This window comes from Olea europaea, chromosome 17 (genome assembly GCF_002742605.1).
Source record: "Olea europaea var. sylvestris chromosome 17, O_europaea_v1, whole genome shotgun sequence".
Taxonomy (NCBI): domain Eukaryota; kingdom Viridiplantae; phylum Streptophyta; class Magnoliopsida; order Lamiales; family Oleaceae; genus Olea; species Olea europaea.
Window position 1 is genome coordinate 6,475,398 of NC_036253.1, and position 25,181 is coordinate 6,500,578.

General features: G+C 35.0%; 1 protein-coding gene and 2 long non-coding RNA genes across 8 annotated transcripts in view; all 3 read right to left on the reverse strand.

Annotated features, from left to right (window-relative positions):
- Positions 1–586: 586 nt before the first annotated feature.
- LOC111366207 lies at positions 587–2,504 on the reverse strand. Of its 3 annotated transcripts, none has more exons than XR_002697598.1 (3): positions 2,230–2,503; positions 1,227–1,408; positions 587–1,034 (listed from the first exon to the last, which is right to left on the reverse strand). It is a non-coding gene; the product is annotated as an uncharacterized LOC111366207 (long non-coding RNA). The 3 variants fall into 3 exon arrangements; XR_002697599.1 differs by having other exon boundaries at positions 1,290–1,408; positions 2,230–2,502; XR_002697597.1 differs by having other exon boundaries at positions 587–1,408; positions 2,230–2,504.
- A 3,170-nt stretch (positions 2,505–5,674) lies between these two features.
- LOC111366208 lies at positions 5,675–10,011 on the reverse strand. The gene is made up of 3 exons (XR_002697600.1): positions 9,665–10,011; positions 7,505–8,226; positions 5,675–6,608 (listed from the first exon to the last, which is right to left on the reverse strand). It is a non-coding gene; the product is annotated as an uncharacterized LOC111366208 (long non-coding RNA).
- A 5,306-nt stretch (positions 10,012–15,317) lies between these two features.
- Positions 15,318–25,181, reverse strand: part of LOC111366210 (calcium-binding mitochondrial carrier protein SCaMC-1-like) — a 13,515-nt gene continuing 3,651 nt past the window's right edge. For 2 of the 4 annotated variants that reach the window (XM_022986918.1, XM_022986919.1), the window contains exons 2-4: positions 16,128–16,913; positions 15,929–16,019; positions 15,318–15,816 (exon numbers count right to left, since the gene is read on the reverse strand). In XM_022986918.1, the coding sequence (XP_022842686.1) occupies positions 15,624–15,816; positions 15,929–16,019; positions 16,128–16,913 (1,070 nt within the window). In that variant the 3' untranslated portion in view covers positions 15,318–15,623. Of the gene's footprint in view, positions 15,817–15,928; positions 16,020–16,127; positions 16,927–25,181 lie in introns of all 4 variants that reach the window. The other 2 variants (XM_022986921.1, XM_022986920.1) reach the window with 1 other exon arrangement.

A 25,181-nucleotide genomic window follows, 5' to 3' on the forward strand; every position in this document is an offset into this window, starting at 1 on the left:
TTCAAAACTAAAGAAATCAGAGTATTGAGATAAAAGGTTTGGAGTCGACAACAAAGATTCTTTGTTTCTTAAAACTCTGAAGACTAAGATCAATGTCACTCTTTTGATCATGTCAACGTCAAGATCAGCTACAAGATACTACCATGACAATTTCATCAGCTGTTACAAGACAAATTACAAGGATGCTTACATTTGTTAAGGCAAGACCAAATGGGGAAGCAATCAACTGTGGTATAAAAGCTCATAGTTGATTCCAAGCAATGAGGACATTAGCACAAAATTACGCCAGAAACATAGCAGGATTTAACTCCTAGGACCAGGGTTTAGTTAAGAACAACATGCAGTACAAGAAGCTTCCTTAGAAGATTCTTGCACATTTAATAAGTACCCAGATGAAGCTTCTCAGAAAGGAAAAATCTCAAATTTGGGGCTCATAAACTAACACCATTATGCATTTGAAATAAGATGGACTGATTTGGGGGTCAGTAAAGAGATTGCATTTTACAATAACAGAAATTGATAAAGAAACTAATCGAGGTGAAAATACATAGATCCAGTTTACAATAACAGAAAGAAGAATGAGAAGGCAAGAAAGTTGTATATTTACTGAAATGGAGTAAGAAGTTGATAAAGAAATTTTACCGCATCTTAAATCATATTTAGGCATTAACACATAAGTCATAAGTCATAATGACAACTTGTTCACTCAATCAATTTTTAAAGTTCATGTCCCTAAATCGATTTACATTTTATTTTTCAAGTGGGACAGCAGAACTTCAGTTGTACTTCTAGAAGAAGATATCTTCTTACTTGTGGAGTTCCTTCGCCAAGCAGTTCCCTTGTCCAGAGAAAATGATGGCTTGGAACCTCTATTAAGTCTAAACAAAAGAATTTTGATTACTGTGAAGAGGCCCACTTGGGAGTAGAACAAGTCTAAAAGCGACAACTTACACTATTGACTTGATTAATTCTTGAAATACGGGATCCAATCTGAATCTCATATTCCATTCTAGCTTCTGCTATACTTCAAGGGCCTGAAAAAGTGAAAATGTTAACTTGGATTAGTTGGATAGGGTCTGCCATTGATTGTGAGTAAACTGTAATTCTTTAAACACAACCAAATAAATTCTGAAAAAAAGGATTTGCATATGCATATGACATTAGCATATTGATCATTCTGGATTTCATATGACAACACTTAAAACAGATGATATAGAGTCAATAACATTTCAATGATTTCTGACTGAAGCCAACAGTCCTCGCAAGAATGGTAAGAATGCCCAAACAACCTTGACAACTCTTGCAAATCAACCAAAAAGGTTTATCCGAGCACGACCCCCACCATGACTATGACATCTCGATCTACTTGAATAAGATAGCTGTGTTCCTGAAACTTTTTAAGTCCTCACTACAAAAGAGAAAAATGAATTTTAGTTCAAGCCTTTAACATAAATACAGGGGAATAAAACAACTAGAAAGAACAATTAAGAACAAAAATGATAGCAACAATTGGATAATGTGTTTCAAATATAGTCCATAGAGAAACATCTGAGCATATCAAGAATGACCCTTTCTCCTAAGGAAACTAAGCAATTCAACAAGCAAAAATATAAACTGTCAGTACAGTTCAACACTAATGAGTACAGTGCATTCCAAGCTCCAACAAAACCAATTATGCACATTTTAACCACTTTCTAAGTGTAGATTAAAGACCAGTATAGTGCACCAAAAATCTTTTCAGTATTCAAATATATAAAAGGAACAAAAAACCATTACTACCGTGATTATAGAACTCCTCCAAAACTAAGCAATGGACACTTTCCCATTTTTGCAAACAAAAGGAAAAATGTAGAAAGCTACTTTCACGGTTAACTAGAAAGCTCTCGTGTGATATCAGCTATAGCCTTCAAGCAGAACCTAAATGCAGGATTTCATTTTGACTTATTCATAATATTTAAAGTAAACATCCATAAATCTCCTTCAAATATCATATCAATATGGGGGTGAGTCATATACCAAAGAACACACAAAGTTGCTATTACTAAAATTAAACTTGCTCAGGGAGTATCATTGGTTTAAGTCATCAACGGGACAAATAATGAGGTTGGCCTGATGACAAAGAACATGGGAGAGCTTATGGTGTAAATTTAAGCCATTAAGTTTCAATTTCAATGGGATTACAAATAATTTACTTTGCCCTAAAATTCTCATTCTAATAAAATTTCTAACCCCAGCAGAGGTGGAGGCGTGGAGCGGACGGACGGGGAGAGCGATCGACTTTGCCATAAAATTCTCAATCTAATAAAATTTCTAACCCCAACGAAGGTGGAGGCATGGAGCGAACTGGCGGGGGGAGCGTTCGGTGGTGGACTTGAGGAGGCGGACTGGTGGAGAGACGAGACTTCGATAGTTCGACGACGAGCAGAGCAGCCCCGGACTGAAGTTCAGATTTTGGGAATTTTAGGTTAATGGAGTGTGGATATTGGGTAGATAAGTTGGGTTGGGTAAATATATTAAAAGCTTTTGCAACGTTTCATAAATGTTGCGGAAGTCAACTTTTGCAACGATTCATAAACGTTGCAAAAGAAAGTTTTTCGCTACGTTTTCTACAATGTTGCGCAAGATAGTTTTTTGCAGCGTTCTATAAACGTTGCGAAAGACAACTTTTTGTAATATTTTATAAACGTTGCGAAAGGTAAAACTTTTCGCAACACTAAATAAACGTTGCAAAGCATCGTTGACAACATTCATTTAAAAAATGTTGCCAAAGCTCAATTATATTAAGCAATGGCAACATTCACGTATTTGAATGAATGTTGTCATTGACCCCTTTAGCAACATTTAATTAACGGATGTTGCCTTTTGCATGTTGCAAAAGGTCATTTTTGTTATAGTGGTTATACTATGTAATAGGTGTAGGTGTCTTTTATATTTGAACATCACTTAATGATAACAATTTCCATTTGAAAGAGCCATAATGGACTAACCCTTGATTAGGTCTCTTTGGTCAAATTACAATTGTTCTACTTACAGTATTGATTTAGGCTCAGTTCATAGCGGATAGAGCTCTTAATGGTCATGCGCTCTAATCTTGATTCTAATAAGAGTCTCTAGAGAATAACCCAATCTCATAGTCACGACCTCATGGCAACTCTTACATAAGTGAGTCCTTCAAGAGTGCGTGTGACTCACACCTTATGAGAATTCTCGTCTCGGTACTCATTTAGGGTTAAACCCTTCCTAACATCACATTATTATTAGCACTATATCACCATAGGGATAAGCACAAATAAGATAGTGCTATACAAGTCATGCAGTACGGTTGTTTCTACCACATTGAACCTTCTTCATGGGATCTCCAATCACAAAGCTTGGGTTACTTTTGGAGGTGACTCCCTTATGAACTTAAACTCATCCACTTCGATGATATATATATATATATATATATATATCCATGGATTTCAATATATTCATTTCCCTCTTGGACAATAATTTGGTACCATAATATTTGCAAACTCTTATTTTCTGCTTGCACATCAGTACATCTGCAAAATCTTCTAAAATATTTCAAAATATTAAAGTCACGTTAAATATAATAAGATAAATAGTGAAACTTAAAATTGACTTCTAATCACATGTTTGAACATTTGCATCCATTCAACTCTTGTATTTGACCTCCGTGTCTCTAGTTTTATTTCTGTACTTTCAAAAGTCAGTTTTACACAATGTACAGTGCATCTATTTGAAATTTTTAAATACCCACACATTTCAAAGATATGATTTTTTTAAATTTAATTTAAACACAATAATTCATTTCCAAATGAGGTACCAATATTCATATGTCACAAATATAACATTGATTTTTATAGTCGATTGAGACTATACAAATATCAATCATAAATGCATACCCTACTCATACGTACACATCACATATATGAGTGACTATATTAAATTGTTAATTATCATCATCGGGGATATTAAGTTGATGTTAATGTTCATTTAGCACACATATATCCAAAGTTTTTAATACCACAACTTTTGGAACTTCTTTCCCACAATGAAATTATCTTTAGGATGATAGCATGGTCAAGTGCAAACATACTTCAATTTAGATAATTCCAGTTATACATGTTATTTGGAGTAGCATTATACATGGCAACATGTCTTTGTATCCCAAGTCAAATCACTGCCTCTTCTTTAACCTTTGAGAAAACAATTATCTGTGATGCTTGTATAATTTTACTAGATAGAGAAGGAAAGACAGGAATCAATAGTTTCTTAGCCCCTAATTTTAACTGGCATAATACACTATATTGTAACAGTTATCCTCTTGAGTCACCATAATGATGAAAACAATGTTTTTAGAACCCAAAATTACGTTTGTCATTATCTAATTAATTTCCCTATTGATTATGTTATGCTTAAACCAACTGCCATACATAATCAAAAATAATTACCAGCTCTACTTTTAAACATCTGACTCACATTCTAATTATAATGAGATTCCTCCATAGCCTTATGTGATAGTAATGGCAGTCCACTTCCTTTTAGACAAGATAAACAAGTAGCAACTAAGATTTGATTTAATTGGAATAGAATTCGTTGTACTACTACAATTTCACTGAAAATTTACTCATTTAAAGTAATCACTAGCAAGTTCTTATTGTATTAGCATAAGCATTGAAAAATTCTTGGTAGGATGGCACAATATTTTAAGTCACATAATTGAACTAATATCAAGATGACAGAAACTTAAGTTGAAGAGTGCACTAATTGACTTAAATCGTTGTTTAAGATTAATCATATATTCTAAGAAAATCATGTTTTAATAAATTTTATAGATAAGTACACTTTATAATCAGCACAATTTCAATTTCAGATGCTCATACACAAGAAAATCTCACAATCAAGAAGGCTTAGGATATTTAAATTTTAACAACCGAAGCATGCTTCGAGACTTGAGGACTGATTTTCTTACCAATTATTGTTGAAGAATAATAAACCACATGTCAGAGTACCAACTAGACATGGTTCCTTTCAATTATTATGCTTAAAGGGTAATTTTTTGATTAGTGGTCCTTACAAACCAAGCTGAGCCTAATACTTTAGAAAATATTTCAAGCTCAAGCTAGAATTAACGATGCTAAACATGATCTAAGGTTGAATTTAATCTAGCTCATCACATTCAGTAGAATAATAGGTTGATTCGTAATCCAATACACTATTCCCATCTACGTATTAAATTTGAATTTTACACTCTTTCGTAGATTAAATTAGATCAATTAAAAATCACAAAACACTTATTTTGTTTACTTTGATTCTAATTAAAGACTAGAACACTCAATTAAATTTTATTCCTCGTGGGATGATACTCTCAACTCATCAAATCTATTACTTGTCAACGATCTCGTACATTTGCGGGTTTTGCACGAACAAGTTTTTGGCATCGTTGCTTACGAATAATTTATTTAATTTGAGTTTATCAGTTATTTTTAGATTTGAAGTTTTTATTCCTTTTTCTTTTTTTCTTTACTTTATTTGTTTAAAGCTATTCATTCAACGATCTAAGTCTCTCGTTTTACACTTTTCAGGAAATAACAGTTGATGCAAAATTTTGATGAGATCGAGCTTCTTCCAATAGAGCCTAATACTTTAGAAAATATTTCAAGCTCAAGCTAGAATTAACGATGCTAAACATGATCTAAGGTTGAATTTAATCTAGCTCATCACATTCAGTAGAATATTAAAATCTAAGCTTACAAGCTCCCAAGATTTGTTTTATTTTTATTATTATTTTTTATTTTTTTTAGGAGTTGAGAACATTTATATCAAAATTCCAACTTGTTTGCAAGCTAAGTGAGGTTTTACTGCATTTGTGGATGGAAAGCATAACAAAATTAGACAGAAATCTACAAAATTATACTAACAGTTTCCGTATATATTTCAAATGGTGTCGACATAACATGATGAAGTAACTACATGCTTGAAATGAAAATTCGTATATTAGGAAGAAGAAAATTAACTAAAATTTTCTTTCTGATTGATGACAAAGAGGCTATCATATTTGATGTATTTCTTCTAGAGTATGTTGTTATAATCTATTAGGTTATGTAAAATGTGCAAAGTAAATGACAAATTATTTCAATTCTTTAAATATAAAAAAGTATTAAGCAATCTTATAATTAATCTCCCAAACTATCCATGGCATTCATGACCCAATATTTATTTCTATCATCTAAATGACAGTTCATGGCTGGTTTTACTACTGTTGGTGAACTTACATGTGATTTTATATTTGAAAATCACAATACCAAATATCTACTCACAAATCATACAACACGACTTTAGATTGTAGGGGAAATTAATGATTTGCACAATTCAATTAAATAACATTAACATGATTCAAAATAATATAAATATAAGAAGAGAGTTAGAAAATCAAGCCTTTGGAGTCACATAGAGGACGCTGTCTTAAAGTTGTGTTGTCTACCCTTCGTGCGGGTTCTTTCAATGCTACATGGCTCCAAGATAAAACTCATGTGACTCTCCTTCTATGGGCACGACCATAGAGAGATAATTGAACGAGTCTTTCATCAAGTTGCTACAAACTTTAGAAATATAGTATAAAATGATTAGAGAGTAGTATGAAAATACTAAAGAGTATCTTTTGTGTTTGATTTTTTTGTGTGTCAAAGGATATGAAATCCACCTTTTTTTATAGTAGAAAATTCAACCCCCCACATTTATATCATTAAAGCATAAGTTATAATATGTATTATGATATTTTAATTTTATGTTAAAACTTGAAATTAAGAGGTTTTAATTTGAAAGGTTGAAACTTTTATTCTTAAGTTACAACCTAAATTATGAGATTTAATTTTGTATAAAAAGTTAATATTGAAATCAAAATGAAAATTAATATTTATTGTGAAAGTTTAAAACATTCCAACAAAAATAACCATACATATCAGGAAAATAGAATTTCAAATACCCACTATTCAAGTTGATGCTATATTGGCATAAAAGAGTAATGCACGTTGAAAAAGAACTTCTCCGAATAGAAAAGGGATTCTGATGGTTCAAATCATCCTCTTGTCAACCGATATGAGAAAAAGGATGAAAAAACATGAAGCCCGTTGACACTAAATATCCTTCGAAGTTCCATAAACCAAAACATTGTTCAACTTGCACAGTAGCAAATAAAGAGGGTTGTATTATTACTGTTTTATTGTTTGTGTGGAAGGAATTGGACAAAATTTAAATTAAGCATATTACATCTGGCATTGGTAGTGAAGTCATGCCAGGTAGCAAGGGTTCTTATTTTGTACAAAACATAACAAAATCCAATTCTTTAGAAGTGAAAAAAGAGATGGAGAAATCCAGAGAACAATATTTTGAATTATAACTTTTCAAAGAAAAACAAAAGGCTATTTTTCGGATTCTATCATTGAGTTAGAGCATGTAAGTTAGAGTTTAAAAGTTTCTAAAACAAATTAATACTTACTAATTTTGTATATATATCTGCACGCGGCTTATTAATGAACTGTTGAAACTGGTAAGAAGGCTGGCAATTTCTGAACCCCCACATCTCAAAGGCTTCTCCTTCAACCTAAAGTCATGAAAGGGCCACTGAGGGAGAGAGTTCAGAGAATGCCAACTTTCTGCAAATAAGAGTGCACGAAATGGAAGAAATGGGAGGGTTTGCATGCTCCAGCCCCACTCTCTCTCTCTGATGGCTGAGAAAGTCCGCAGGAAATTGTGCTCACATAAGGCGGTGGCACTGGCACAAAGAGACAGAGTTGGACCTTGATGGAGACTTAGATTACTAATGTTGTCCGATTGGGGGGCTGGGGATTGTTATATTTGCTAGACATGGCGTAGCTAATTCAGAGATGAGTTTCCTGCAAAAAAGGGAGAGAGAAGGGTTGTCTATCTCTTTGTGAAAGTATATGTAGCACTTGTTTAGACCTTGCTCTTTCCAACCTCTTGGAAGTTGGGACCAAAACCTTGTTGAACTTGCCATTACTATAATCAAACTATTATAATTTATAAGTTTCTCATAACCTCCATAGGAAGTCCAGAACTGAGAGAAGATAACAAAGAAATTTCACTTTTGTTTTATTCCATACTTCCAAGAGAAAAGTACTCTGACTAAGCTTGAAGCAGGAGACCAATTACTATGCATCCAGCTCGTACTTGTGACGTGGCTTGAGCTAGGTTTTCTGTCTGCGCAAGACACTTAAGGGCTGTGTATGTTATAAATCCTCCAAAAAATAAAAAATAAATTCAATTTTTACAAATTTATTCTCAAAAAATTTCTACCAAACAGAAGATAAATAAACTTGTATAAACTCCTGAAAGAAATGTAAAATTATTCTCGAAAGAGCATGCAACACGAAATTAAAGAAGAGGAGTATATGTTAGTCTATTTTTCTTGTGGAATACAAATAGTTTATATGCAAGAACTTTATTAATTATTGACTAACAATAAATTTGGTGAATAATTTTTTAAATTTACTACAAAGTTGTTAACTTGACGCTTTTGTGTTTGGAACTAATCTATCATGTACCTGTGGTTAATACTAATTAGAAACAAGAAATATGAGTTTTGCCGAAGTTGATGAATGTCTAAGGTTTTCATCGACCAGAATACACAAGTCGGGAAGGATAGATTTTTACTTTAATTAATTATTATACTTTTCAGAATTTATAAAAACTTTCAAAACATGAAATCATATTTTATACATTTCAGATACATATTTTACATACCTATTTATAAGTTTAGTATTATAAGATTGGACTGGACATTAGACCACATGTCAAATGTATTACTTTCTTTCTTTTCTTGTTTCCCTTTTTTTTTTTTTTTTTAATGAATGATTCACAAATACAAACGATGCTTACTATATACCAAAGAAATTACAGCAGATTTCCCCAAAAAATAAATAAATAAATAAATAAATAATAATAATAATAATAATAATAATAATAATAATAATAATAATAATAATAATACTAAAACTCCAACAGTTCAATGCTTAATTAGTTGTAACATGGCTGTAGAAATAGTCAAGATTTCTACTATGCCTGAAACCCTAATTGCAGTAATTCGAAGTTTAAAAGAAATAATCATAAATTGACTTGGTAGAGTACAATTTATTTATTTTTTAGAGTGCTCTTTATGTAACTTTTATCGGATTCGACCTGATTTATGAGGGAAGAGAACATAATTCGAAAAATCTCAATTTCTTTAAATCCTAATCTTTAAATGTCCAATTTACGTATCAAAATTTTCAGAGAGAGAGAAGAGAAGAAAAATCCACGTATCACATATTAATTACACCAGATTTTTTCAATCTACGCTCAGCTTGAAAATCATTTGTAAACCCTAATTTGAGCCCTTGACTTACAATTAATTAATTTGCCGCACCCAGTAGAGGATAGAAAACATTATAAATTTTATCTAGATCGATGAAAACGATCAAAACCCTATAATTTGAAGTAATTTTAACATAAATCAACAGGGGAAATTAGAAGAAAATTGCATAACCTCTTGATTTTGATACATCAAGAAAATAATTATCTTTACGGTACACAAATGAAGTAAAAATCTTATTTATAGTAGTTATTGTTGCTATACATTCGATTTCGTCTTTTTACGTACCTTTTGTAATCTAGATAGATGGCTCGACCCGATTTACCTCGATGAAAGAAATGTGTCTTCAACGGTCCACAAGTCTTCCAATACTCTATTGCTAGGGAAGATTGATACCAGTAGCATGATGGATTATTGGAAGCCTTTGAGGACAGTTGGAAACTTTCCTGATGAAATAACTATTCCTTCTCTTCTCTGCAAATTTTGACAGGCAATTTAGATCCAAGAGATTTATATAGTTGACTCATAATTATTTTGTGAGCCCTGATATAGTGAGGGCCTTTTGATCGGACCAAATGACAGAGATTGAGGTGGCAACACCTCGACCCTTGATCTGATTTTCATTTAGGGCCTATCCAAAAGCCTTGTTAGAATAGCAAAATTCTTATTTTTTTCTCTTTTTAATTTTCGATGTAAAATATGTGACGTTAGAAGTCTATTCTAGCTAGGGCTAATAATGTTAGACTAAGTTTCAAAAATCAATTTTAAGTAACCATTTTTCTAATGTTTATTAAATTAATTCTTAATAATGTTTTAAAAAAAAGTACTTATACTAGAATTTACTTATAACTAAACTTTTTTAAGCTTAATTAGCCTAGCTCCATTTACTCTACTGCTCATTAATGTGAGCCATGCATTCTGCTTGTCATGTTATAAACCAAGTGCTCTCATTGATCAAGGCCCATAACTGATCTGTTCATTCTTACTAAAAAATTGATTATTTTATAAAAAAAAAGTTATACAAATTAATTAAAAAATGGAAAGCTTATAAATTTTTTAAGTTTATGAGTAAAATAAGAAGTAATAGCTCGAGAAGTCGCTCCGTAATTCGAAGGGTCAAGAGAATATTTCACGCCTTATCCACTGGATAAAAACGACAATTTATACTTTTTAACAAATAATATAACGAAAAGTAAGTAAGGGCCACTACCATGAATTTATTGGTGGTATATGGCACTGGAATCCACAGATTAACAAGTATATTATATTAATATTTAATGCAGGTAAAGAAAAGTTATTCGGCACAATTCAATGATTTAGACAAGTACGCCGGACCACCACAATTAAAAGAATAAAAACAACAATTTTGCTATACAGTCGGAGTTAATGATAGATTTTTATTCCTAGACAACACTTTGGCAGGTTTAAATTGGAAAAAAAAAAAAAAGACACATAAAATCACTCAATCACAGGCTGTCAAATCACCATGTGTTTTAATCCCTGTTTGTTTAGCATTTTTGTAAAAACAATTGGGATTTTTCAGGTTTAGCTTTTCATTTTTACGTTGCTTTGTTAATTTACAGTAATTTACTTGAACAAAAAACTTGGTGAATTGTCTACCATCTAGACAAATTTTAGTAGAATGTATAATTATTTCGTTTGTTCGCACATGGAGCGTGCCTACCCATGCCCAAGAATTTACCTGTACTAAATAAGTAATTTTTAAATAAATAATTTTTTTTATTAATTATAACTAAAGGTCAGTTACTTATTTTATAAGTGAGATGAGGGATGACTATCCTTTTTTTGAAAAATAAAATAAAAATAAAAAAATAAAAGACAAAAAACCAACATATCCGAACACATCTATTAAAATATATCTAACTTCTAATAAAAAGGGGAATGATAGTCTACTATTCATGCAATAGTAAATGAACCCAATTTGACTATGCATGATATCATTTTTTATTTTCCATTTTGTTTATGTCAAACAAATGTTCTTCCATACATCATCCCACTAGTATTAAAAATAATAATAATAATTTTAATAAATATAAACTGTTATGAGCAAAAAAAAAAAAATTTCGCACATGAGCTTTAAATAAATAAATAAACACTTCGCACAGTGTAGAGAGATGACAAACCATGTACGGTGTAAAAAAAGAAAGAAAAAAGCAAACCATGTACGGTGTAAAAAAGGAAGAAAAAACTCTCCGCATAATGTGAAGAGATGGCAAACCATGTGCGGAGAGTTGACAAACTCTCCGTACAATGCAAAGTAAAAAAAAAAAATCTCTCCTCACAGTGCGGAGAGATGGCATTCTGTGTAGATAGTCCGCACAATCTGTGCAGACACTGTTCTCACAAAATGCGGACTCTCCGTACAGTGCGGAGGAAAAAAAGCAAAAAAAAATAAAATTGCACAGTACGGGGAATTGGCAAACTCTCCGTACAATGCGAAGTTAAAAAAAAAAAACTCCGCACAGTGACTGTCACATGCATTTATCGTATTTTTATTAGTGTATGAATTTTAATTTTTGGAAAGTTTTTGAAGCAACATCTAAAAATATTTCCATAATATAAGAAAATAATTGCAAATTATTTTTACAATTGCATAACAGTATTGTGTCCTCTAAAAAAAATATACTTATATATTTCATACTTGAATAAGAAATATACGAGATTATACAAATTATTTGATTGTATTCTTTGATAGTGTTGATATGATTGAGTTGAATGTGAAAATTATATTTCTAAATTTTGTATAATTCAATATTGAAAAATTAAAGATTGAGCACCATATTCATATGTATTTATATTTTATGTTTCATATATATTTAATATTTATTTTATGCTTATGTTAAGAAAATAAAAATCTTAAATTTTTTTTTGAAATTCGATTTGGTAAGTGAATATATCGTGTTCTTTATTCTCGGTATTTGTAAGTGTAAAAATCGGTATATAAAAATACAGTAAGCTGCAAATAAGATAGGCAGCATATACGGTAAGTTAGAAATACGATAAATTGTTTGCAAATACGATAGATTGAAAATACGATAAGCAACATATACGGTAAGGTGCAAATACATTAAGTTATTTGCAAATACGGTAGGCTGCAAATAGGTAAGCTGCAAATACGGTAAGCAGCATATACAGTAAGCTGTATATGCGATAAGCTGTCTGCAAATACGGTAAGCTGTATATATGGATTTATAATTTGTCATAAATCTATAAAATTTATATAATATTGAATTTCTTAAGTATTAAATGTTGTAATTCAATATTGTTTCTTTTTTAATCATTGTATTTTCGAGAATTAAAAAAAAAAGTGGTTATGAAATTGCTAATTTTTAAATATGTTTTTTTGTTGAAGATAAAAATGATTTTTTTATGTTATTTGTAAAAAAAAAAAAATATTATAATTTTATTGGCATAATAAGAAGATTTATTATGCATTTTTATTTTTATTTTTACATTTTGTGAAGAATTTTGTTTATGATGATTGACAAATATTCTTCCATACACGCATCATGCCAACAAAATTAAAAAAATAATAATAATTTTAGTATATATAAACTCCATGAGACCAAAAAAAAAATCCTCCGCACATGAACAAAAAAAAGACTCTGCAAAGTGTGGAGAGATGATAAACTATCTCTCTGCATAGTGTGAAGAGAAAAACAAAAACTCTCAGGACTTTAAATGCAAGTTTTAAGAGGTCTTTTCTCAAACAACTTTTGAGCAATGCATTGAATACTTTAATTCCTGACATACAATCCGAAAGTATAATTTCATTAAAAATTGTATCTGCTTCTAATATCCAAGAGCTGTTATCAAGCAAGTGTAAAATATTGAATTTGGGTGGTACCCTAGAGCCTCCATTTGTGAAAGCAATGCCGTGGTACTATCAATATCCCCTTCTCTACACAATTCACTTATTATTTCATTGTATGAATCACGAGAAAGCTCCTTTCCAATACCATAAATATGATTTGCATGCTCAGAAATTGAGCAGTGATTGGAATTTAAAGAAGACATAATTGATTTTGAGCCATATTTTTCGACTCTGTTTCGTTGTATATACGAAAAATTTACAATCTTGAAATTTGACTTGTAATTAAGGAATTTGAAAACAACTCTTCGCACTGTGCGTAGAGTTTTTTTCTCTCTGTACTCTGCGGAAAGCTGGTTTGTCATCTCTCCGCACTGTGCGGAGAGTTTTTTTTTTACTCCGCACTATGCGAAGAGTTTGTCAACTCTCCACACATGGTTCAACTCTCTCCGCACTGTGCGGAGAGTTTTTTTCTCAACTCTCCGCACTTTTTTTTTACTCCGCACATAGTTCGACTCTCTACGCACTGTGCGAAGAGTCTCCGCACTATTTGAAGAGATTAACTCTCTTCATACAGTGCGGAGAGTTTTTTTTTGGCTCTCCGTACTGTGCAGAGAGTTGGTTTGTCTTCTCTCCGCACTGTGCTGAGAGGTTTTTTTTTTTTTTTTTTTTTTTTACTTCGCGCTGTGCGAAAAGTTTGCCAACTCTTCGCACATGGTTCAACTCTCTCCACACTGTGCGGAAAGATTTTTTTCTCTTCTCACTTTTTTTTGTTTTTACTCCGCACTTGGTTCGACTCTCTCTCCACACTGTGCGGAGAGTTTTTTTTTTTAATTTTACAATATTGAATTACACAAAATTTAAAAATATAATCTTTACATTCAATTCAATCATATTAACATTATCAAAAAATACAACCAAAATAATTTGTATATTTCTTATTCAAGCATAAAATATACAAGCATATTTTTTAAATAACATACTGCTATGTAATTGTAAAAATAATTTACAATTATTTTCTTATATCATGGAAATATTTTTAGATATTGCTTCAAAAATTTTCCAAAAAAACTAAAATTCATACACTAATAAAAATACGATAAATACAAAATTCGTACAACGCACGTGATAACAACTATTATATATATAAAACACGTAACCAAACATGGGTTCCAAAATGCATTCATCATGTTTGGCTCTCATTTTCAAAAATTCCTTCTTCTTTTTTTTTTTTTTCTCTAATTCATTTTCAATCAAGCATTTTATGAGGTATCAACTTTTCAACTACACATTTATGATCTACACATTTTATGATTTGACTTCATACTCCAAGGTCAATTAATTAAAATAAACAAGAACAAGAATTTAATCCTTTTGAAATGGATTATATTCCCAGCTAAAAAAGGTGTTCATGGTTATAAAGAAAATCTTGTTAATCATGTTAATGGCTCACTATCATTAAGGATTTTATTCTCCATTATTACAATGTATCCTTGACTTTTGGAAAATGCATATGTTAATGTTATTTGCTCGCTAAACAGATAGCCCTTTGAGCTCTATCATAATAAACATAACTTCTCTAAAGGCATATATGTAATGCACAAAAGTTGATCGAGTGCACAATGCATTCAGCACTCGAGGCCCAACCCCGTTCAACTCGACCAACTAGGCCAGACTGGGGTTTTCAAAGAGTAAGAGGGTTGGAAACAGCATACCCTACAGCTGCAAACTAATACTTATGGACCAAACAAAGAATTCAAAAAGTGTCAAAATCGAACATCATGCATTATGTTCTTGGATCATGTTTGGCTCAGCTTGAAAAAGTTGATTATCTACGTTTAAGTTTGTCAAACACAAATTCCAAGATTACATCTTAAACAGACAAAATGTATCTTCTAAAAGTCCTGAGATACTTACCAAAAAAACACTTTGAAACACAGCCAAACATGCTTGATATTACGGAGCACAAACCAATAAACAAACAAATGATACTGATAGAAAGATAAACACGCTTAAGAGATTATTTTTCTTTAGAAAAATTTATGTCAACCAAGAAAAAGCACATATCCGGTGAGCAAATAAAGTAACAATATCTATTCAATGATACACTGGACAGGAAAATTGTATCCGAAGATTATTATAGCAAAAATGGCAAATTCCGAAGAGTTGGTATTTGTTGCGAGTATGTAGCAGAAGTATACAACAATTACCTAGTACTCAACATAGACATCGTTATGTATTCTTAAATCTCAACGCAGTTAGTCAGCCAACCCCCATAGCTATCTCGAGGGGGATAAAAAATCTAATTTATGTCCAAATAATGACCATCAGTTTCAAAAATAATCTTATTCAACTTTCATCATCATCAGTGTTTTTTTCCCAATGTGTAGCTATATAACCGTAGTTGAGCATCATCTATTCAAGATCTAGACTCTTTTTCATGAACTCGTAAACCATATACGTAATGCTTGCTGCTGGTACAACTTTAAGAAGATTTGGGAATAATCCTTTATAGAATCCCCTTAAACCTTCACGCTGAAATGTTCTATAGAATACATCCGACATCCCCTTGTATGCAGCATCTGTATTCATGCTCTGAGCTTGCATTCTAAAAACTAGTATTTGTTAGCTTTCAGGAAGTAATATCATATATATTCTGTGAACTTGAACAAACGAACAAAATTGACTAGTAGCAAAGAACGAAAATGTGAATATTTTACCTCGTTCTTATCACCTGCATAGGATAAACACATGTTGCTCCAAGTGCTCCTGAAATCGTTCCACAACCGAGTTGCACAAGAGGACCAGGTTCTGCATAACATTGGAAGTTTTTACAATTGAAACGATCATGACAAATCCGATGAAATAAAAGACAAGCAAGTGGAACAAGTACAGAAACACAAAAAATGTAAACAATACCATCGTCATGAAGAATATATTTCTTGGACATATCTTTCAAGGTTTCATAGGCAGTTAAATCGATGCCTGCATAAGGAATAATTCCAAGAAGAGATGGCACCAACCCTCTGTAAAATGCTCGAGGTCCCTCCTGAACCCAAATATCTTTAGATAATTTCCTCAGACTTGGCACATTTCCTCCTTCACAAGCATAAGTTTGTAATCGAGTTTTCACAAGATCCATTGGATAAATAGAAGTTTGTGCCACAGCTCCAGCCAATCCACCAGCAACAAGTCGCCCTACGGTTCCTATATCCCCCTGCTTTTCACCTTTAGCATCTCCAATTATAGTTTTCAATGTTTCGTAAGTGTAAAACTTGATAGCACTTTCTGGTGCAACTTTCAACACATTTAACCCGTTACCCCGAAAAAACCCCAAAAAACCACCTTCCTTCCATAATTTTTTAACTGCAGGAACAATAGCAGCATGATCAGTTTGTACTTGTAAAACCACCTTTAACCGATCAAGAGGTGCAGTTGTAGTACGAGAAGCAGTTCCTGCAACTCCACCTGCAATCAAAAATTTGGTTGCATGAACATGCTTGCTGATGCCTTCAGGTATCACAGCTTGTTCACCAATATCTACAAGATATACCCTTTCCCAGTAGTGATATATGTTTTCTATGGTAGCCTCATGTGGATAAAGCAGAAGAAAATCTCTCCATTCTTCAAAAGTTATAATTCCATTATTGTCTTTATCAACATGCTCAACAAAATGAGCAAGTTCATCGTCATCCATTTCTATCCCTGCAAAAAGAGGCTGCCACGGCTTATAAGATGAAGACAACTGGTATAATGGAAAAGTCATCACTGAGAAATATTCCAGCCAAGACTTGGAAATTCAGAAATTCAGCATGAACACATAAAGGAAAACTCCATTGGCTTCATAATGTTCTTTGAGCGAGGAAATCAACAGAAATAGCTGCCCCCATAAAAGATCAGAAAAAATCCAAGCAAAGAAAGAAGAATTAAAAATAGAGGCTAATCGATACTCTTTCAGTTCTAATTTTTTATTGCATAACAATACAAGCAAAGTATGTGGCTATGTAAATACGGGAAGAAAACAAAATAAATAAAATAATCCGTGTATAATCAGAGAAAATTTACACATTAAAGGAGAAAATTATCTTAATATCGTGGCAGAAATAAGCTATATAAGTCCTAAATTTCCAACCTAAGAAGCACAGATAGATACCCGTATACGGCAATTGCAAAAAAGGTGGAATATGACAAGCAAGTGACAAATTTATTAAAGATTAAATTCTATTATACATTGCCATTAATAAGCTTAAAAGCTCAGTTTACAGAACAATGATTAGACCTGCTATGAGTTATGTTATTGAGTAATGGACTCTCAAAGAATGAAATTTACATAAGATAAACTTAATGAAATGCTAAGATGATGTTTTGTTACACTAAAATGGATAACATAATAAGCCCCCGTTTGACCCCCATTTTTTGGAAATGAAAATGGGTAGAATAGTATTTTTTTGAAAAATGAGTGTCTGAAAAAGAAAGAAAAGTTTTCGATTTACGTGTAATATTATTTTATAGAAAATTGTGTGGTTGAAAATAGAAGAGAGAAAAATGGAATGTAATTTAATGGAGGCTAAATGAGAAATATGCTGGTTAAGGATATATTAAGAGGGGGTCAACTTAAGTAGTTTGCACACGTTTTTCGTAGCCAAAAGAGGCTCTCTTTCAGAAGAGAGACACAAACTCGATAGAACATGCCAAAAGAGGGAAGGGTAAACTAAAACTAATGTGGTACAATGTAGTTGCTCAGCATCTAGACATTATAGATCTTCCATAGATCTAACAATGAACTCAACCAATTGGTGGAAATAGATTCACGTTGCTGACTTCAAATATATTGGGAGCGATGCTTAGTTTGTTATTACTTTGTTTCTGTACATTATCATTAATATTTGTAAAATAAAATTGATATGCTAGTACATGGTTGTATAGATAGTTTAAAGAATTAAAATCCAACTACACTTGTAGATTAGTGATTTCTTTATTCAATAAGGAAAAATCTATTTTAACAAAGAACATTACAGTTAGTTGAAGGAGAAGACTGTTCATAAAAATTTGAAGGATGAATCTAGTTATTATTGTCCTAATTTCTGTTGGCATGGGAACTGAGAGGGAGATCAACAAGGCGGAAGCAAAGGTTTTCAAATTTTCATCACTTCTCTTTCGAAATCAAGAACAGGACCCCACATAGCATATTGTGTGAAAATAACATGCACATACTGAATTAAAATGTTACCTTAATTGCGTAAATCTGTTCCTCTTAGATTGTTTCACCACGCTTCAAGCTTCTAATTACTACTACAAAAGATGCTATTCAAGTGGGCGGGAAACTTCATATCCTAGCTTGGATTGAATCTAGGATAGAACTGGAGAAAACACTGATAGTGCAGTGTGTGCTCTTACAGCCGGCAAGTACAAGATAAGGGTCAGATGGTAGGCGCCAGCCCCGCCCTCTCTCCTGTATACATAGCATCAGTCTTCTCCATAAATACCTAGTCCCTATCCAGCCCACTCTCCTATCTGTAGCCTTAGTATACTAAAATGCCAGTATTGTACATGAGAATGGAGGACCAAATGCTCCATGGTGTCATTGTTGGTTATGGGGAGCTCTTAGTAATTTGAGGTTCTTGATACATGGGTGTAGACTGTTTTGTGGGCTTAAAGTTTATATTGAGAACCATGTTTTCATTCTGCAACAAACATATTATTTTTTTTTTTTGATAAATAATCAAGTGTTTTATTAATTAAAAAGTAATACACAGGAAGTGTATTATATACTTAAACAAAAAATAAATGTCATGAAATTAGGCAGCCCGTCTATATGACTAGAAGCTACAGCACTAAACCAATTATACAATGTCAAATAAAATAATTCTCTAAACTGTTCTAAAGTCTTCATCTGATCATCAAAACAGCGCCCGTTTCTTTCTCTCCACACGCACCAAACAATGCAGCCTGGAATAAAATCTCAAACGAGTTTACTGTCCTTGTCACGAAACTTTCTCCTCCAAACCTTCAACAAATCTTCCATATGTCGTGGCATCACCCAATCCATATGCTGAGAAGCCAAAATATCATTCCACAGCAAACGGACACCATCACAATGCAGGAACAAATGGTCAACCGTTTCCCCATCCTTTCTGCACATATGACACCAATTTGTAATATAAAACCCCCTCAATCGAAGATTGTCCGCCGTTAAAACTTGTCTTCTCACTACCGTCCATAGTAAAAACGCCACCCTTGGAGGCAGTTTACACTTCCATACCATCTTCCAAAGGAATAAATTCTCCGCAGATCCCAATAAGGATTTGAAATAAGTGCTAACTGAGAAAATGCCATCCCTTGTCGGCATCCACCTAATGCGGTCACACTCTCCAACCCTGATATGCATGTCATACAAAGAGGTCAATAGCACTGTGTAATCATCCACTTCCCAATCTTGTAGTCCCCTCCCAAAAACAATGTTCCAACTGATGCTCCCATTATATGTATATAATACATCATTCACCATAGCAGATGGCATCACGGCAATACGATACAAAGAAGGAAATCACTCCCTTAACGGTTGATTAGTACACCAACAATCATCCCAAAAGCTGATAGTGTTGCCATTCCCCACACCGAAGGTCACTCTATTCCGGAAGTCACTCCACCCTCGTCGAATAAACCGCCATAAACTCACCCCGTAGGTACCACGGCTCTCAACTGAACACCATCCACCCTCCATCATGCCATATTTCTCTTCTATAATTTCTCTCCAAAAACTCTCCCTCTCCACCCCAATCCGCCATAACCACTTACCCAACAAGGCCTTATTAAACAATACAAGGCTCCTCAATCCGAGTCCCCCAACCCTTAAGGGAGAACAAACTGCACCCCAATTTACTAAATGAAATTTCCTCTCCTCTCCTAACCCTCCTCAAAGAAACTCCCTTTGGATCCTCTCTAGTCTCTTAGCCACTGTAACAGGAATGGGAAATAAAGACAAGAAATAAGTGGGGAGATTCGAGAGAGTAGACTTGATAAGAGTAAGACGACCTCCCTTTGAAAGGTACATACGCTTCCAACCCGCTAATCTCCTCTCCACCCTTTCCACTATACTGTCTCAAATGTTTTTACTTTTGAACCTTGCTCCTAATGGGAGCCCAAGATATGTCATAGGCAACTGTACAACCCTACAGCCCAATGTAGCAGCCAACCTTTCCACATTATCGATCTTTCCAATAGTGATGACCTCAGACTTCCCCAAATTTATCTTCATTTCAGATACGGCTTCGAAGCATAGAAGCAAACGACGCAAATTCCTAAAGTGCTCAACGTCAGCGTCACAAAAGATCAGAGTATCAGCTGCAAATAGCAAATGAGATATCTGCAGTTGACCAATCCTAAAGCCCTTTAACAAACTTTCCCCCACAGCCTTTTCAACCATTTTACTGAATGCTTCCATTACAATAACAAACAGTAATGGAGACAAAGGATCCCCTTGTCGCAAACCCCTATTACTTCGGAAATGGCCTTCAGGAGTGCCGTTTACCAGAACAGAAAAAGAGACAGTAGAAATACAAAATTGAATCCACTGGCACCACTTGGCTCCAAAACCACATCGCCTGAGCATATACAATAGGAAACCCCAGTTCACGTGATCATAGGCCTTTTGAATATCAAGTTTACATAGCATCCCTCGAGCCCCTTGACGTAGTCTTGAATCAATACATTCATTTTCTATGAGAGCGGAGTCCAAGTTCTGTCGCCCTTTGACAAAAGCATTCTGATATTTAGACACCATTTTTCCCAGCACCTTTAATCTATTAGCCAAAACCTTTGCAATAATCTTATACACCCCACTTACTAGACTGATAGGTCGAAAGTCCTTAATGTCTGTAGCTCCTATTTTTTTGGGATCAGCACTATAAATGTGGTATTAGAGCTTTTCAAGAATTTGCCACACTGGAAAAAGTAAGCAAAAACATCCACAATGTCTGAACGTATCACCTCCCAACAAGCCTTGTAGAATGCGAAGGAGAATCCGTCTGGTCCTGGGGCCTTGTCATCATTCATACTGAACACCACCTCCCTAATCTCGTCCTCCCCAAATGGTCTTCCTAACCAACTGACATCCTCCTCAAAAATAGTGGAAAACTCTAGCCCCTCAAGCTCTGGCCTCCAATCAAACTGCTCCTTATAAAGGTTTTGGTAGAAACTCACCATTTGGGTACCAATATCCTGCGGGTCCTCAAAAGTTACCCCATCCACCTCCAACATAGAGATACAATTATTGCGCCTGTTGGAATTGGCCACCCTATGGAAAAACTGTGTACACTTATCTCCCTCTCTTAACCACTTGACCCTAGATTTCTGGTGCCAAGAAATCTCCTCCATCTCCACCAACCTCTTCAGGTCACCCCTTAATTCTTGACGTCGCTCCCTCTCGTCCCTTCCCAATCCTCGACTTTCCTCCTTCCTATCCAATTTCTCTATTTCTAAGGTGCATTGATTTTTGCGCCAGTTAACATCCCCCACCTCCTCCTCATTCCATCTTTTGAGGTCTCCTTTTAAAGCCTTTAATTTTTGGTCCAACACATAACTGGGGGACCCCCTGAACTTGTAAGAGGCCCACCAAGCCCGTACTCGCTCCCCAAAACCATCCACTTTAAGCCACATTTTTTCATACCTAAACGGCCTTCTCCCGCTATATCCCACATCCCCAGATAATGAAATTGGGAAATGATCTTAGTATACCCTCCCTAGTCTTCTCTGAGCGACATCCGGGTACTTAGCTTCCCACTCCACACTAATGAAGAACCGATCTATTCTAGAATGAACAGGTAGCTCTCGATTAGATGACCAAGTAAAATCTCCCCCCATCAAAGGCATATCCACCAACATATTCTCCCTGATAAAATTTGAAAAGTCCTCCATAGCCCCTATTAGTCTTCCGCCGCTAGACCTTTCAGTAGGAAAGCGGACCACATTAAAGTCACCCCCTATGCATGTTGGGAGGTTCCACCAAGCCATCATACCTGCCAATTCATCCCACAATCTGCCTCTACTTTCATCAACATTAGGCCCATAAACTCCTATGAACATCCAACGAAATCTATCCTTAATATTTGTAAATGAAAGGGATAGGGAAAAAAGCCCTTCACTAACCTCCTCCAACTGAAAGACTCTAGTATCCTACATAATAAGCACCCCTCCTGAAGCCCCCACTGACCCCACAAATTGATACCCAATATGTTGTCCCCCTCATAAGCTACTAACAGCAGCCCTCGAAACGGTCTCCAACTTTGTCTCCTGTAAGCAAACAATGTCAGCTTTCCAACCCCTTAAGAGATTTCGAACACCTAACCTTTTACCAGCTTCATTGAGCCCCCTCACATTCCAGCAAACAATTTTTGGGATCATCTTGACACACTTTCATCCCTTCCCATCAATCCTCTTCTTGACTCACCACTCCTTATGTCATAATTAACCGAGCATTCAAGCCTTTTAAGTTCACGGTCACCCTTTCTTCTTGTCTTACCTCCTGGTGTATCCATCCCTTGTCCCTTACTCGCCTCCAACTCCTCAAATAGTTGCAAGAGCTTATGTTCATACCCATCACAGGACACCCCCACCATTTTGCTTAAGTCCAAAATTTTTTGAAGAGCCCAGCTCGATGGTGGTGGTCTAAAGTCAAGCTCACTCATTTCCACTATCTCACCAGAGGAAAGCTGATCATATTGTAAGTCCTCTTCTTCCACCAGACCTACATCACTATTTATATCCTCCTTTTTGGCGCCCTCCACCCATACAACTAGCGCTTTATCATTCCCTGATTCTCCCTCATTTATAGACTTAGAGTATCTCCTACAGTAAGTATTCGTGACCATCTTTGCCAAACCTGTTGCACATTGTTGTTTCTCAATTGCCACATCCAATCTCTCCGACTCCAAATTCATCAAACGCGGTTCCCCTTGTCTCTTACTTCCACCTCTGCCCCTCTACTTTGTACTTGTGCCTTGCCACTTGGCTCAACCATCACCTCTATAGTGTTAGCCCTCTTCGATTTCAACTCCTTAGACACCTCATTAGCTACTACATTTCCATTTGCTGTATAGTCATCTGGGCCCACTCCACACGCAGGACAATACTTCTGCTTATAACCCATTATCTTCCCGCTATCCAATAACCTCATTAGTTCATCCAATTCCCCTTTCAGTGCCTTTATATGTGCCCTTATGTCAGCATAGTTTGAAGAAATATCATACGTTCCTTCAGTAGTCTTATTGCTGTCCTTATGCGCCGTTAAATGGCCTTCCTTGTTTGGTCCCCAGATTCGAGGACCACTCCTCTCATTTACTGGTTTATCCTTCTGCGTCCGTACCCATTGATCAGCATTCTGAGAGGCCCGTGCCGTAACTGCAGCATAGGTCATCCCTTGCAGGCTCTGATCTTCCACTACTCGATGCTTGGTCTTATCTTCGACAACAAATGATTCTATAACTACTTGAAACACGCGAGAGATCGCTGCCCATCCCTCTCCATTACGCCCTTCAGGTACCATCACTACACCCTGTCGCCGCCGTTCCCCATACTGCGCTATTACGAGATATCTTCCACGATTGTTAGTACATCGTTGTGCCAAAAATGCTCGGGGGGTCTCATTAAATTTCGCTACAAAATCCTCCGACACACTAGCCATCCTTAACTTATCCATCATATTAACCATCCACATAGCTCCAAATCTTCCCATGAGAATAGCACTGGAGATCTTAGCTCCCCATTCTGATATCTTAACCATGCTTGAATCAGTGACAGACACAACAAATTCTTTTGCCTCAATTCTGAAACTGGAGCTGAAGACCAACATGCTATTAGGAACTCTCTGTCTCCCTAGATTTCGTGCAACCAAAGCATCATACGAAGAAATAGGATGGTTATTTGTCTCCGGAGAATTCTGCACGAAGCGCGTGCCCAGATCGGCGCGTCCACCGTGCTGCCTCTCCCCCGTGGTCGGAATGCCCTGACCAAGTCCCCTGTCAGGCGCGTCGGTCGGAATTCTGGCCGGATCTTGAGCCATCTAGGCTCGAATCCCCGACCGATTTCTGCCTGTGACCACTCGCCAACAGCCCAAGTCGTCGTCGCCTGCTTCAGAGGTGGCTGGGTCGTCGGCCAAAACAGCAGATCGGGCGACGGTGCTGGAGTTTACACCCAGGGCCGTCGCCTGCAATTGTGGCTCATTTTGTGGCGTGAGGCCGGTTTTGTTGGGTCCACTGGGCGCCTGCGATGTTGCCGGTATGGTAGATTTGGATATTAGGGAGGGATGCTCCATCCCACAGGATCATGTTTCGAGTGGCATATTTTTGTTGTGTAGCTACAACGTGTAATTATCTTAGTTTTCTACAAGTTAATATACCTTCGAGACTTATGTATGATTATAGAGCTATTTCGTCCATGCATATCAATCTAGCTAGGATTAACAGTAAAATATATCCACTATCTTGGCAGATAGAAACCTTTACATGATTTTTGGACTTCTTTAAAGCCATGGTTTTTGTACATTGTTATCATATTATATTGTAATTAGACTATAGGGGTGTTCGATAGTCATTTTTATGTAAAAATGCATTTTAGAATAGTAAATTGATGTGAAATGTGTGGTTGAAAATTAAGGAAAAGTTTTTTATTTACGTGTCATATTATTTTAATAAAGAATGTGTGGTTGAAAAGAAAAGAGTGAAAAATGCATTTTGAAAGACATGGCTACCAAACGGGGCATATATATGGAAGGGGTATGACACCAAGTTCCTCTAAGCCCAACCAATCATGATAAGAAACTAGAAACGACTCATTTTGTCAATTGATTTTAGAAAGAAGTACTTCCCATTTATACAGCATGTGAAGGTTTTTTCCTCCCCAACTCCTCTTCTTTCAGAATTCCCAACAAGCTGAGCAATAATTTTGTCTTCTCTTGCCTCCTTACTCCGCCGGGGG